Genomic DNA, 16,365 nt, shown 5'->3' on the forward strand with positions numbered 1-16,365 from the left:
AATTCTGCCTCTCAAATTACAGGGAGGTTAGTTAGACACTAATTAACCCCACTTACAGCCAGGGAAATGCTGAGCAAAGGGGAGGCTGGAGGAGGGAAAGCAGGCAGGTGGAGCAGGCAAGAAAATGAAGGGTAGGAGAATTAAAGCAAAAATGTCCCATTTTCCTTCCCTTTTCCTCTCCTACAGCTCTTCCTAAAATCCCAGACTGGGATTGGGAAGGATCTAAAAGTCCATCCAGTCCCACGGTCAGGGACACCTCCCACCATCCCAGGGTGCTCCAAGCTCCATCCAACCTGGCCTTGGGCACTTCCAGGGATTTATGGGCTGCGGGGATGAGGAGGAGAAACCTGGGCCCTGCTGAAGGAGTGTTTGAATTTCTCATCCCCTGCTGTGCCCTCAGCCTTGCTGTACTGACACCTGAGGGCACTGAGGAGCACCAGGCTTGGTTTTCTCACCAAACAATAAAAAAAAAAAAAAAAAAAAAAAAAAAAAAAGAGGAAAACCAGAATTCTCCCACTTTGTTACAACCTCCAGGCAGGACTGAGGTCCTGCAGTGCAAGGTGCCCAGTCCTTGAGCTGGGGGGAGCACAGGGGGCCTCTCTGAGCCTCTCCTCTGGAGATCAGGGATAAAAAAGCCACTATTCACTGGAGCAGAGCGTTACCCGTGGTGCCCTCGCCTCTCAGAGCGTGCCACAACCACCCAGCTGCCACCTTGATTTCTCCTTAGCCCATGAATTATTTATTTCAGCCCATTTCATACAAAATGGAGCAGCTCCAGCAGGAAACACCACGAGAGACAAAGGCTGACTCTATATTCCTGTGTATCTGGCACCCAACCTGGACGTGGATTCAGGGGATGTTTAATAACTTGAATGCTGCGAAACAGCTCCAAATAAGAGAGATTTATTCTTTTTAAGCCTCATGTTTAACTGCCCTTACCCCCTGGTCGGGACACTCAGGTGTGAGGATGAGTTCAGCCTGGCTCAGCTCCTGCTCCAAACCAGAGCCCCTTTCCCCAGCCCAAAGCAGGAGTTTTGTAGTGGCCCCAAACACACGCCGTGAGCCAGGAGCGTGTTCTCATGGACACCTCTGCTCCCAGTGAATCACCATGGCCCGAAAATGAAAAAAAAAACCCATCCACAGTCGCAGCTGTGGCCTCATGGAGCTGGAATTTCATTCTGGAAATGAGAAGCAGCGAGAGCACAGCCTGAGCCAGTGAGCTGCAACCCAGCCTGTGCTGCTGCCTGTGCAGCTCACACCTCCAGCACCCCCATCCCTGCTCAGCCACAATCCCTGCCTGGAGCCCCTCCAAGGGCAGCAAACACAACATCGGCGGCGCCTGCTGTGAGCAGGGGCTTTGTGGGCATCCAGCTGAGTGGGGAGGGGACATCCCCAGCATGCTGGTGCCCCAGAACCAGCCCATAAATCCTCTGTGCCACCAACAGCCAAGCCTGGAAAGGAGGGACCAGGAGGGAGCCCCAGAGCAGGAGGGAGCAGCAGGGAGTCCCAAGGAGAGGGAGCTGTGCAGTGCCAGCCTTTGCACACTCCTCAGTGGCACTCCAAGGCCACCGTGGCCACCTCAGGTGTCCAAAGGCCACCGTGGCCACCTCAGGTGTCCAAAGGCCAGCTGGCTGGACACACCAGTGTGTCCCTGTCCCTGTGCAGCTGCAGGAGCTCCCAGGGCCCTCCTGCCCCTCTGCTGGGGCTCAGCTGCTGCTGGGCTTGGCAAGATGTGCCAGGAGCCACCAGTGTCACCTCCTGTCCTGTTTCCTGTCCCTGGGCAGGGCAGTGTGTGGCTGCTGCCCTCCTTTCCCAGCCCCCAGTGCCAACAAATTCCCCCCAAACACCGAAGGACCAGCTCATCCCAAGCTTTGTTTCCTTCCTCTCCAACTCCTTTTCCCTCTGCTCTGTCTCTCCCTTCCTCCCCCTTGGTCAGACCAGGTAAAGCTGCTGGCCAAGATCCTCCTGCAAAGCTCTGGGTGCGAATTTTGTTGGAGAAATCTCAACAAAAAAAGGATGCTGCATCCTTGTAGGGAAGGGAGGCTCAGCAGGACAGATCCTCATCTGCCCCCTCTGCATCATTTTAAGGAAATTAAAAGCTGGAGGCTCCTTTCCACGGGCTGAGAAGCTGAGTGATCATCCTGGGAGCAATCTGCAGGACAAGGATATTTATCTGATCAGGGCTCTTCTTCCAGTTTGTGTTTTTTTAGACCCCTTAATTAACGCTGGCAGGATTAAAGGCTCGGCAGATTTCCAGTAAAATCAACACCACTTTGCCTAACTGGGAGCTGGATCTGAATTCTACAAGGGAAGACTCACAGCTACTTGTTGCCTTGCAGAGTTCTGGCTCCCAAGTTAAAAAAAAAAAAAAGGAAAAAAAAAATAAAAGAAAACCACACAGCATTGCTTCCTTGGAAACCGTGGAAAAACATCTTTGAGGGAGCAAGAGAGACCAGCAGGGAGGCTGGATTTAAATAGCAGAGGAATTTCACTGAACCCTAAGCAGGTAAGTGCTCCTTATTGGGGATTGTTTACCAAAAACCTCCCGGATTTGAAATCAACTGGCTATATTTAAAAAAATCCCTGAGGAATTCCTGGGAATGGTGAGGCCACAGGAGGAGCAGGGGCAGTGTGAGCACAGCTCCCATTACGCCTGCCCAGAACTATGTGCTACAGCTGCCTCAGCTCTGCCCATGCTGGGAGCTCTCAGTGGGACTCAGAGCAGCTTAGATGCCTGTGTAGTTTGGAGAAAGCTGTGACTCCAGCCTTCCAAAAGCACCTAAAGCAGCTTAATAGGGACTAAAAGCGATTTCCCAGTTAAATTTCATGAGGGAAATTAATTTTTATTTTTTTTTCTGGAAGAGCCATTATCATATTTTTAAGGAGTTAAAGCAGAACGTGGGGAGGTGAAGCATTGAGATTCCTGGGGAAATGATCCTGCCTGTGCTGGGGATGATCCCTTCTATTTCTGTTGTTAAATCTGATCAATTCAGCAACAACCAAAAAGAAAAAAAAAACCAAAAAAACTAAAAACCAACAAGTAAGAGCGTGCAGGAGGCAGCAACGTAACACAAACAGCCAGAGCTTCAGAGGACTAACAATTGTCACATTCCTCTTTGGAAAGCACTTGCAAGGAGAGCAGCAGCTCCTCTGGGAGGAGGAGATTGCCATGGAGCCAGGCTGGGAGAGCTGGGGGTGCTGCCCTGGAGAGGAGAAGGCTCCAGGGAGAGCTCAGAGCCCCTGCAGGGCCTGAAGGGGCTCCAGGAGAGCTGCAGAGGGACTGGGGACAAGGCCTGCAGGGACAGGAGCCAGGGAATGGCTCCCAGTGCCAGAGGGCAGGGCTGGATGGGATCTTGGGAATTGGGAATTGTTCCCTGGCAGGGTGGGGAGGGGCTGGGCTGGAATTGCCAGAGCAGCTGGGGCTGCCCCTGGATCCCTGGCAGTGCCCAAGGCCAGGCTGGAGCACCTGGGACAGTGGGAGGTGTCCCTGCCATGGCAGGGGCGGCACTGGATGGGATTTAACGTCCCTCCCAACCCAAACCATTCTGGGATTCTGTGATTTTGCTGGGGGATGCCCTCACACAGAGAACCAGCCATAACTGATGCTCTGTGTTCCAAATAAATCCTTGAAACGGGTTTGATGTGGGATTTAAATAATGCACAGGCCTTGATTTAGGTCTCGGTGTGGAGCTGATGTCCCCAGGTGAGACTTTGTGAGGAGGAAAGCTTTCATTTACAGAATTCACTGGGCAGAGGAGTTCCATTTTTTAAAAAAAAATCAATTATTATCTTTTATCCCTATTGACATATGGATTAAAGAAGTGAATTTGCACATGCAGCCTGCCTGTATCGACACAGGCCAGAAAATATCAGCCACCTCCTGGATCAAACCTATCCCTTTCATCAGCCAAGAGCTGATATTCCAGAAAGGCACCCAGGATTTGCAGATTTCTACACGAGCAGAATCCCCAGTGAGGCTGAGACTTCAATGGCTGCACTGGCTGCACAAAACACCAGTGAATATTTCCCTGGAGGTCACCATCCTTTGCTTCCAGCCCTGATTCCTGGATTTTCTTCCCTTTGCCTGGAGAGTTGCAGAGCCCTTTTGCTCAGTGTTTCATCTCCTGGCTGCACCACTGGGACATTTTCTGTTCCTGCCTCACATCCCATGTGATGTCCAGGCAGGAAATCCCTGAGGGTAACTCTGTCCCCATCCCAGGGGACGTTTGTGACGTCCCCAGGAGCACAGGGACAACTCCCAGCGGCTCCCCAGGGATGCTCAGCCCCTCCAAGGGCCCTTGGGGTATTTTGGGGATGTGCCCATCCCTGTGCCCTGCTCTCCCAGCAGGGAATTCTGCCAGCTGTGCTTTCCAGAGGAGACTCAGGCTGCTGGAGCTGCACTGTGCAGCCCTTTAAGGGCTGGGGGGGAATGCATTTAATACATTTAATTTAATATATTTAATATAGTCACATGTGCAGTACCCTCAGTGCTGTCAGGGGCTGATTTAAGGAACTGAAAATGAATTTATTGAAGGCTCTGGCTGAGCAGTCTGGAGTCTGGGAAGTGTGAGTGGCACAGACTGTGAAATGGGTGTCTCCAGCCAGCAGGACCGTGTCCTTTCACAGCTCCCTTCAAATTGAAGTGGAGCTCCTCATCCCTTCTGACCTCCAGGCAGCGGCAGCCACCCAGAGCCATTCCCAACATTTTGTCCAGAATTTCTGAGGAAACTGGAGGCAATCAGGACCCCGTGAGAGGGTGATGTGGGTCTGAAGGAGGACAGGAAAGAGCTGGAAAAGGGGAATTAATGTGCCAGCACTGCCCCTCATCCCAGCTCAGCCCGAGCAGCGGTGAGAGAGGGGAAGGGAAAAGCTCTCCCGACCTTCCTGAAAGGGAAAACAGCTTTTTCTTCATTTCCTTCCTGCCCAGAAAACAGTGCAGGAGCTGCTGAACCTCCTTTAAAGACCCTCTTGGAGGCCACAGTCACAAAGCTCCACCGCAGTGGAGGGAGAGACACCTCATTAAAGAGGCACCTTTAGATCTGCTCCAGAAACACCAAATCAAACAAAGCTCTACAAACCAAATTTCCAAGGCTGTTGTTCCCATCAGCTAAGTGAGCACACACAAAAAAAAAAAAAAAAAAATAAAAAAAAAAAAAAAAATTAATCTCATGGATTTGCTTTAAAATAATAAAAAAATAAACTTTCCCCGTGGTTCTGTAAGCCAAAGGAACAGCTTTGCTTCCAGTGACAGAAAGGCACAAAAAGCAGAAAATCAGTGAATAAGGGGAAATATTTATAGCATTTTCTGTTGTAAAAGTTTTCCCAGTTCTTGGAACGCGGACATGGATTTTCTAGAGTGGGAGGGGCGGGGGGTGAGGTACATTTTAACCAGATAAAGCTCCTCATTAAAAATAATAATAATAATAAAATCCCATTTAACTGCTTCCAGCCTACTCGAGAGTTTAGAGGATTAGATCATGCTGGAGAGATCTACCCCAGCCAAAACGAAGCCAGCTCCACAGACCTCCCCCTGGAGCTGATGCTGAAGGCTAAAATTAACTCTGGAAAGCCGATTTCTAAAAAAGCTCCGTGTTTGTGCAAGCGCAGCCCGGCAGGAGGGAGAGCTGCAGCTTCTGCATTCTGCGTGCCCGGGGCTGCCAACCCCACCCAGCCCAGGGAGGAGCCCGGGCCCTCCAAACGAGCTGGGAAACACCGGCTCTGCGAAGCCCCCGCTCCTCCGGGTCACTTGTGATGAACAAGGGTTTGAAATTGCTTTTTAAAAAATCACCGGCAGGGGCATGAGCAAAAAAAAAACAAACAAAAAGGATTTTCTTCCTGCCCTTGCTGGTGATTTTTTAAGCGATCTCAAACTCTGGTTTTAATGGCTCTCCATCACCAGCTGATGCTTTTATTAATGCACACCGAGCTTTTTCCCACTTTTCCAGAGCTCCCAACCAGCTTTTGTCCCGTTTTTGGGCAGTCTGAGCACACCCCAGGGCTCTGCCCTTCACCCCTCCCAACTCTTCCAGAGCTCCTTGTGCCCCCCAACCAGCTTTTGTCCCATTTTTGGGAGGTCTGAGCACAACCCAGGGCTCTGCCCGTCACCCCCTCCCAGCAAAGAACCATTCTCATGCAATTCCAGGTCACTGTCATGCAAGCATTTATCCATAAATCCCCGATCCAGGGGAGCTCTGCCCGTTCCATGCCCCCACAGGCAAACGGGTACTTTGCCACTCAAATCCCAACGGAGTGTTGATGATGTTTGCTGTGTGGAAGGAAGCATTTCCATGCTCCCTTGCCCATGCCAAGCAGAAGAAGGGAAGTGTCTGTTTGCCATGTGCAGCCAGAGCTGGCAGATCGTGGCCTTCAAGGGAGCAGAGATGAAGAGCAAAGCAGCCAGAGAGGTGGTGCAGAGGATGGTTTGATGCCATCATCCTGGGCAAAGCCCTACAGAAGCATGGTGGGAGTGAGGTGAGGTGATGGGAGAGGCTGAGCGGGCTCAGCTCTCCAAGGGAAACCTCGGAACAAAGTCAAAGCAAGAGGGGACGAGAAAGGAAATGAATCAGAAACAGCTCCAGGATGGGAGGGAGAGGAAGAACCGTCGCTGGGATGTGCAGCATGAGAATCTGGCCTCAAACCCGGTATCACTTCCCGTTCTGCCCCAGTCCCAGTGACCCCCAGCACGTTGGCACCCAGAAATCCCCGCCAGCCTTCCCAGCAAAGCCACCGGCTCCAGGCACTGGCCACTTCCCTTGTTCTGCTCTGTCCCCTCTGGGCCAGCACAGGTGCCACAGAGCACGCAGCACGCCGTGCCCCTCCCCACAGCCACGCTGTGCCACTGCCTGGGTGGCACCGGCTCCTCCTGGGGTGCTGAGCCCTCCCAGCTGTGTCACCCTCTGAGACTGATGGAGCTACAGACAACGGGCGTTTGAGAACATCCTGACCTGGAAGGGACCCACAAGGATCCCCCCGTGCAGCTCCTGCATGGGGCAACCCCCAACACCCCCCAACGTGCCCAAAGGCATTGTCCAAAGGCTCCCTGAGCTCACGTTTCTCTGTCAAGCTGTAACCAAGAATCCGAGCCCCACACTTGCTGCTGCCTTCTCCCACGACTTGCCGCCACCAGAGATTTGCCCAACCCACGGTGCCAGACCCCTACAAGAAGTTAAAGGCACCCGGGCACCTCTGGCCCATTTGGAATGCCCCATTTCTCTTGGAAGAGACTTTTTTGTTTTGCAGGCTCCTGCCAGCGCTCACTCACACCCTCGCTGAGGCCATGGCAGAGCACACCTGGTGGCATTGATGGCTCGATGTCTTGGGATGAAGGCCTTTAGGGAAAAGGTCCATTGATGTGATACAGAGAATGTGGAAGCCACATGCAACTGCAGAGGATGAGAATGGGCAGATCTGGAGAGCACCAGCAGGAAAAGCCCCCCAGAGCCTGGATCCAGGGGCTCAGCCAGGAGCCTGGAGCTCCTGCTCTCGCTCTGGGGTGGTTTTGTTCAGAAAGCCCTGCCAGAGAAGCTGCATTTCAGGACTTTTCCCTTGGAGAAGCACAAGGAGGATGTCAGGGATGCTCTGCTGCAGCCTGGCTTAAGGCAGAGCTGCTCCTCTTCTGGAAACACCAACCAATTTCCAACTCCCTCATCCCCCTCCCTCCAACTCCGGGGCTTTGGCAGCCCCTGGGAATGCCTTCCCTCGCCCTTTGCCGATGCCCCCAGCAGGCTGGCCCTGAGCAGAGGAGCTGGGAGCTGGCTGTGGCTTACCTTTGGTTTTAAAAGCAAAGTTACAGTACTTGCAGACGTACGGCCTGACGTCTGTGTGCGTGCGAATGTGTTTCTTCAGCATGCTGGGTTTCTTGCAGCGAATTCCACACTCCTCACAAACATACTTCCCTCTTCCACGGCCTCGCACATACACATACTCTTCGTTTGATTTGTACCTATGAGCAACAGGTGGCGTGATAAAGGGGAAAAAAAAAAAAAAAGAAAAAAAAAAAAAGATTCCCACCTCAACAGAAGAAGTCACAACTTTGCTGGGTTAGTTCAGAGCGTTATTGACACCACAGGTCTTGGTTGCTGTTTGGTAGCTCTGGGTGATTAGGCTAAATGTGAGTTATCACCCAAAGCTCGTGCCCAGGTGCCTCCAGACGTGTCCAGGGTGTTCTCATGTCCTGCATCTGCTGCTCTGTGCACACCAAGAGCCCAAAGCTGAGCTGAGTCACGGGGACACCCCACTGTGCTGGTGTCCCCCATCCTCAAGCACAAACTGAGGCACTCAGGCCGGGCTGGACAGGGTTTGGCCCAGCCCAGCCCAGCTGCCCCTCACTCCCTGCCATTTAAAACATGCCCAGTCTGCCTCTGCAGGGTGCTGGGAAAACTCATCCCAGCCAAAGCTCCTGGGACACAGCTCCCACCCGCCAGGCTGCAGCGAGAGCCACCTGAGATGTCACTGATGCCACGAGCCCCCCTGTGATCCCTGCACAGCCTGGATGAGACACCCAGAATGGACACAAAGAGAATGAAACATCCTTTTTTTTTAATAAATAAATTGTGCTACCACTAAATGTAAACGCTGCAGACTCCAGGCTCTTTTATCTTTGGCACAGGATTGCCATTTAGGTTTACCCAAGAGAACGAGATTGGTCATCCTTCCTTCCCATTATATATTTGATTTTCTGTCCAGGCATTAGTGCATGGGGAAGGCTGCAGGATGGGGGGGGGTTTAAAAACCTTTATAAGACTGAGACAAATCTTTCAGCCTCCTGCTGCTCAGTAAATGAAGTCTGCAATTTCCTGTACTTGCAGCACAAGAAGAATAAGGTAACGTGAAATTGCTCCCCTCAGATCTTAAAGAGGCCAAATTTTTGAAGCATGGCACTTCTTGCAAGTCATTTTTCTACCCAGGAGGAATTAAGTCTGGTCTTCAGAAATCTCCAAACATCCACCCTGGAAAAATCAGGCTGCCTAAAGCCTCTTAATAGGAGATCCAAAGGCATCCAACACCATCAGTCAGGTTTTAGTGTCTTCCCAGTGAAGCCTATTCCAAACCAGAAGGGTGAGAAAACAGCAGCCAGACTGAGGAGAAACTTGAACAGAAACAACTGCACTGGAATAGATTGAGCACTTCAGTAAGTGAATATATAATAAATACTAAAACTTATGTATTTATAATGTACAAAAACAAGGGTCATTTCAAACTGAGTAAAAAAAAACACACAAAGACCAGCCCAGAGCTGAGAGGATGGGAATGGCCTGCCCGGGATGCACCCATGGAAACCCCTCTCAGCTGCCTGTAGGGTGGGGTTAGAAGTGGGTGAGCCCCACTGCAGGGACCCCTGGATCTCCCCCACACTTTCCTGCTTTCCCTCAGGAAGAGTCCAGGCAGTTCCAGCTCCGTGGGGGTGTCTGGGGGAGCTGCAGCTGAAATTCAGGCTGATCCTCCTGGCTGCAGGAAGCGAGCTGGGACTAAACCCTTCCCAGTCCTGGCTGAGCCCCTTGGCTCTGTTCAGAGCTGTGGGAGATGCTCAGCAGGGGATGAGCTGCTCCTGAGTTCAGGGCTGAGCTCACGGGTTCAGCTTTGGACACGGATTAGAGAAAAGAGAGGAAAACTCGGTGTTCAGACGGCCCCAGTCCAGGCCTTGGTGTCCAACAGCTCCCTGTGGGAGCACAGTTTGTGTTTCTGTCCTTCAGCATCAGCAGGAGCTCCCTAGATCATCACCAGGGTCACCTGGTGGCCCAAATTCTTCATTTAATCTGCTGTGACTGAAGTCACATCAATGCCACCCCATTGTGCCGTTCCCAACCATCAAAACCCCCCAAAAACCCTAAAAAGAACCCCATCAAAACCCATCATCACAAGGTCCTCATTGTCTGGCCAGAGGGGACTGAGCTGGTGTCTGGAGAGCTCACACAGTGCCCCAGTCTCCATCCCAGTATGCCCAGTTTTCTCCATTTAACCCTAAAGGATTCCAGGGCACGTGTTTGTTAGGGGTGCTTCATGTCCCTTCTCTGTTCAGTCCACGTTAAGTATCAGAAGGAGCAAAAGGAATCAGGAATCCTGATTTTTTTTTTTTTGTTCAGATTTGTACTGCAGGCTTCCTTCTCTGCCTCCTTCCTGCCTGTCAGTGTGCTGGGAACCACCTGGCCATTTAAAACCTGGAACTGCTCCTTTATCAGCCTTGTACTTGCACTGCCCTTAATTACACCCTCCCATGGAAATGTTTGTGCGTCCCTTCCTCAGCCTCATTAAAGCCATCGGGGCTGCATTAAAGCAGACATGTGATTTAATCTGGAATTAGGCATTGCACTTTATCTGACACTCTGCCAGGCTTCAGCACAGATATTTCCCCACAGCTCCCCAGGACCACGTGGAAAACAGGCAGGGAGAGGGGAGAGAGAGGAAAAACAAGTTCATCTCAAGGAACACCAAACCAAAGAGGAAAACAGCAGGAGGTGACAGTGCCATAACCCAGAGAAGGCTCTGCAGATGCCATCTGCCTGCTCTGAGGGCTGCAATAGATTTATGGACATAATTCCTTCAATGTGATCCCGTTTCCCCTGCTCTTGTGCCCATATGATTTGCATCAGAAAGATAAATCAGGCACAGCTCACTCCGTGTGAGGATTTACCCCGGGCACGGGACCTTCCCTGCTGCACAAGGTTTGCTGCAAGCAGAGCTGGGGATAGCCACAGTGGGATTTGTGGCAGCAATCTGGGCTTCTCTGCCAGAGCCCTGAGGAATTCCTAATCCCATCCTTAGCAGCAATCTGGGCTTCTCTGCCAGAGCCCTGAGGAATTCCTAATCCCATCCTTAACAGCAATCTGGGCTTCTTTGCCAGAGCCCTGAGGAATTCCTAATCCCATCCTTAACAGCAATCTGGGCATCTCTTCCAGAGCTCTGAGGAATTCCTAATCCCGTCCTTAGCAGCAATCTGGGCTTCTCTGCCAGAGCCCTGAGGAATTCCTAATCCCATCCTTAGCAGCTCCCAGCCCTGCAGTGCCGTGCTCCTTTCCAAGCTGGAATGATTGGGAACGCGGGGGTTAATGGTCATCACGAGCCCAGACACTGATTTAGGGAACAATCCTTTCAAACACACACAGAGAAATCAAAATTCAGCTCTTTGATGCATTTTTGAAAGGTTCTTCGGTGTGTTCTGCTGGCAGATTTGGGGCCAGCACTGCAAACCCTCCTCAGAGCAGGAGGAGCTGGCACAGCCTCGGTGGTGCTGCTGTCACCCCCGGCAGCACCAGAGACCTGGCAGCCCCAGAATGGGCTCGGAATCCCTGTCAGGAGGCACAGGAAACCCAACAATGGGAAAACACAAACCTGGAGGAGGCTTTGTCTCAGCTCCTTCCCTCCAGCTGAAACCCAAACCCGTGAGGCATTCATTCCCTCGCAGCCTGTAGGAGGTTCAGTTCTCGGGATCGGCTGTTACAAATTCCCGACCATCATTTTTAGCCACAAACACTTCTTTTTTCTTCCCCTCAGTGCTGTGAGCCATATCCAAAATCTCCATGTGGCTGGAAACCACAGGATAAACCCTTGGACAGCCAGGAGGGAAGGAAGTTTGGTGCTTGGCAGGCAGGGAGGCAGAGCAGGTTTCTGGGGGACTCATTGCTCACGGCTGGGCTGAATCACCCCTTCCCTCCTTGCTTCCTTTTTCAAGTTTTTTTTTGTTTTTTTTTAATTTTTTTAAAATTCCACCAGGATTTTACCTTGTCTTGCAAAGGCTTTGCTGATGTGACCTTGCTTGTCACAGCCTGGGCACAGTGGTTACATTTTAATTATTAAAGTTTTAAAAATTAGTCTTAATTCTGTGAATTTTCATGATTTGAAGCTCGATGCTGTATCAAAGAACAGCCCTGGAGGCTTTCACAGCAACTGAAGAAGTATTTCCTCGACTGGTTTTGACATTTGATAAAATCCCTTGTTTGCTTTTTGGATTTTGGGTGCACAGGAACAGGAATGGGATATTTGATCCCTGTCCTGAGCTGCTGGGTTTGGTTCCCTGGCAAGTGAACCGAGTCAAACTCCGGAGTTTTTGCCTTCGGTGTCAGATTTTGGGTTTGTTGATGGCACATTTCATCTGTCACCAGGCTGCCCACTCATCTGGCTTGGCTAAATCCTTGGGAAATTCCTGACAGGCTGCTCTGGGATTAACTGATCTCATTTCTGCTTTATGTCTCCTGCAAAATCTGCCAGATCAGGGATAAATGTGTAACTCCCACAGTGCCGCTAATTACTGATCGTTAATTGCCTTCCTCACAGCTCCCTGGTACAAGATGACCACTCTGAAGCGGAGTGTGCAGCAGAATTCCTCAGCCTTTCCCGAGGAATCCCTGGGACTGAGGGTGACACACACACAGGTGTGTCCTCAAGGCCAGACACTCACCCTGAGATGTCCCTTCGCTCGTGCCAAGTTCCAGCAGGGCAAACAGAGGGATTGTTTACAAACCCCACACCAGACAATGTCATTTCCAGTCTCTAAAAGCATCATCAACCACTCCAGCATCCCAATTTTCCAGACAGGGATATTGCACCCAGACAAACAAGGCGCTTCCAGAGCAGCACGACAAAGCTGGGTATGGAGCTGGGAGGAGCTGGCACAAAATCTGCTTTTCCCTGGCTGGAACAAAGGATCCTTCCAGCCAGAGCCTGCTGACCTCCAGTGAAACTGCAGGGGACGGTGGGAGCTGGGGGAGCCCCAGCACCAGGGACACCCCACGGGGTGACTGTCACCATCAGGGACACCCCACGGGGTGCAGGGGTGACTTTCACCATTGGGGACACCCCACGGGTGCAGGGGTGACTGTGACAATCAGGGACACCCCACGGGGTGACTGTCACCATCAGGGACACCCCACGGGGTGCAGGGGTGACTGTCACCATCAGGGACACTCCACGGGGTGCAGGGGTGACTGTCACCATCAGGGACACCCCACGGGTGCAGGGGTGACTGTCACCATCAGGAGCTGGCACAATCTGGACATGGTGACATCAGGAGCTGTCACCATCAGGAGCTGACACTCCATGGGGTGACTGTCACCACTGGGGACACCCCACGGGGTGCAGGGGTGACTGTCACCATTGGGGACAACCACAGAGTGCAGGGGTGACTGTCACCATTGGGGACACCCCACGGGGTGCAGGGGTGACTGTCACCATCAGGGTCACATCCACGGGGTGACTGTCACCATCAGGGACACCCCAAGGAGTGCTGGGGTGACTGTCACAATCAGGGACACCCCACGGGGTGACTGTCACCATCAGGGACACCCCACGGGGTGCAGGGGTGACTGTCACCATTGGGGACACACCACTGGGTGCAGGGGTGACTGTCACCATCAGGAACACACCCACAAGGTGACTCTCACCATCAGGGACACCCCACGGGGTGACTGTCACCATCAGGGACACCCCAAGGAGTGCAGGGGTGAGTGTCACCATTGGGGACACACCCATGGGGTGACTGTCACCATCAGGGTCACTCCACGGGTTGCAGGGGTGACTGTCACCATCGGGGACACCCCACAGGTGCAGGGGTGACTGTGACAATCAGGGACACCCCACGGGGTGCAGGGGTGACTGTCACCATCAGGGACACCCCAAGGAGTGCTGGGGTGACTGTGACAATCAGAGACACCCCACGGGGTGACTGTCACCATCAGGGACACCCCAAGGAGTGCAGGGCTGACTGTCACCATCAGGGACACCCCACGGGTGCAGGGGTGACTGTCACCATTGGGGACACCCCACGGGTGCAGGGGTGACTGTCACCATTGGGGACACCCCACGGGTGCAGGGGTGACTGTCACCATCAGCATGCCCTCAATCAGGATTTCCCTCCTGAAGGGTGTCCAGCCTTCCCGACTCCTGTGCCCTTCAGGATGGCTCCCCAAGGGATTCTGACAACCTAAAATCTGCTTTTGGGGTGCCCAAGGTGGCAGCTCTGTTGTCCCCTCTCCTTCTGCACCACGACTGCAGAATCCAGGAAGAAACCCTAAATCCATGAATGAATGGGATAAATGCATCCTGCTCACTTCCTCTCTGTGGGAATTCAAGCACAGATAGGAGGAGGAGGGAGAATTTTATGGCATTGCAAAAAAAAAAAAAAAAAAAAAAAAAAAAAAAAAATCAAACCCCCCGAAAAAAGCTCACCAAGAAAACCCAAAAAAATCCCCCTCCCAAAAAAAAAAAAAAAAAAAAACCCAAAAACCCCAACAAGCAAAACACCCAAACCAAGAATTATCACCCAAGTGACCCCTTCTGCTTTTTATCCTGTCCCTGGTGGGTCCCCACAGCTCAGACTCTACCAAAGGTGATTTTCCACATTTCTCTGAGTGGGAAACAATGAAGTGGGAGTGTCCCCACAGCGCTCTCCTTGTGCCCACAGCACAACTCGGTGGCACTGGGGGTCAGTGGGACATGCCAGCTCCTCTGAACCATGGCCAGGGGTGGCCAAGGCACTGGCCAGAAGCACATCAGTGATTTTCCAGCTTCCCTACAAAACGTGGGCACTGGCAGAGTCCATCATTCACAGGGAAACCCCACAGGAATTGCTGCCTGTAGCACTGCCCTGGGAGCAGGCAGAACACCAGGACAGGGTGGGGCAGTGCCACCAAACCCAAGGAGATCTCTGCTGATGTGGTCCCATCACTGTGTTCAGGGTTGATTTGCTTTTTTTTTTTTTTCCCCATTTCGAAATCCAAATGGTGCCAGCAAACCAGAAAAACTGGGAGAGAACCAAGCTCTGGTGAAGGGGGTGGATGGAGAGGTGAATTTGGGAGGAAAGCACACAAAAAGTGAATGATTGCCCTGAAGGACAGACAGGAGAAGGTCCAGGGATGGAAAAGGGCATGGCATGGTCAGGATGGGGAGAGGTTTTTTATGGACAGTTATCCTGAGAGCTGCAGAGTGAAGGAGATGGACAATGTCCTCAAGGAGGTGTCCCCTGCACAAATGTGAGAATTTTATGAGTGTTCAGCCTCTAAAGCACCTCCCTGGACACTGCCTGCAGCTGTAAACCCACCACAAAGCACTGACACCTCTGTCACACGCAGAACTGCCTCCAGAGGGGTGAAATCACAGAAACCATCCACCAACAACCCAAATCCGCACAAGGAGCTTTTCCTGGGGTAAAAACACAACAAGAGAAGGACTTTTAATGGCATTTCTCCAGTTTGGTTTGGAGGAGCACTGTGGTGGGAGGATCTGTGAGTGCAGGAGCTGCTCCGGAGCAGCTGTGCCTGATCCCTCACCCTGTGCCTGATCCCTGATCCTGTTCCTGATCCCTCACCCTGTTCCTGATCCCTGATCCTGTTCCTGATCCCTGATCCCGTGCTTGATCCCTGATCCTGTGCCTGATCCCCGATCCTGTGCCTGATCCCTCACCCTGTGCCTGATCCCTGATCCTGTTCCTGATCCCTGATCCCTGATCCTGTTCCTGATCCCTCACCCTGTGCCTGATCCCTGATCCTGATCCCTGATCCTGTTCCTGATCCCTCACCCTGTTCCTGATCCCTGATCCTGTGCCTGATCCCCGATCCTGTGCCTGATCCCCGATCCTGTGCCTGATCCCTGATCCTGTTCCTGATCCCTGATCCTGATCCTGTTCCTGATCCCTCACTCTGTGCCTGATCCCTGATCCTGTTCCTGATCCCTGATCCTGTTCCTGATCCCCGATCCTGTGCCTGATCCCTCACCCTGTTCCTGATCCCTCACTCTCTGCCTGATCCCTCACTCTGTTCCTGATCCCTCACTCTGTGCCTGATCCCTGATCCTGTTCCTGATCCCTCACTCTGTGCCTGATCCCTGAAGCTGTCCCTGATCCCTCATCCTGTGCCTGATCCCTGATCCTGATTCCGTTCCTGATCCCTCACTCTGTGCCTGATCCCTGATCCTGTTCCTGATCTCTGATCCTGTGCCTGATCCCTCACCCTGTTCCTGATCCCTCACTCTGTGCCTGGTCCCTGATCCTGTTCCAGATCCCTGATCCCATTCCTGATCCCTCACCCTGTGCCTGGTCCCTGATCCCGTGCCTGATCCCTGATCCCATTCCTGATCCCTCACCCTGTGCCTGGTCCCTGATCCTGGAGCTGCCCCTGCAGGGGTGTGGGGTGTCCAGGAGGGACCCTGAGTGCAGAGAGCCCAGACAGAGCCAGCAAGGGCTGGGTGTGGATGGAAAGCTGCAAAAGCAGGAAAAAAAGCGGCAGGAACAGCTCCATGTTCCTCCTGGCAGCGCCAGGCCCGACTGGTTCCGTCTGGGGCCGTGGCACTTTCTGCTCTAACAGAGGTGGAATTACAGCTCTGCTCATTAGGGCTGCTCCATCCTCTGTGCTGAAATCATTTAATTGTCATATCCAT

At 52.4% G+C, this 16,365-nt stretch overlaps 1 protein-coding gene across 1 annotated transcript in view; it reads right to left on the reverse strand.

The window, feature by feature from the left end:
- Positions 1-16,365, reverse strand: part of HIVEP3 (HIVEP zinc finger 3) — a 74,673-nt gene that overhangs the window by 12,558 nt on the left and 45,750 nt on the right. Inside the window, exon 5 of the mRNA XM_053998705.1 lies at positions 7,767-7,942. Coding sequence (XP_053854680.1) covers positions 7,767-7,942 — 176 coding nt within the window. The remainder of the gene's footprint in view (positions 1-7,766; positions 7,943-16,365) is intronic.

The sequence above is a fragment of the Vidua macroura genome, chromosome 25, assembly GCF_024509145.1.
Source record: "Vidua macroura isolate BioBank_ID:100142 chromosome 25, ASM2450914v1, whole genome shotgun sequence".
In the NCBI taxonomy this organism is placed as follows: domain Eukaryota; kingdom Metazoa; phylum Chordata; class Aves; order Passeriformes; family Viduidae; genus Vidua; species Vidua macroura.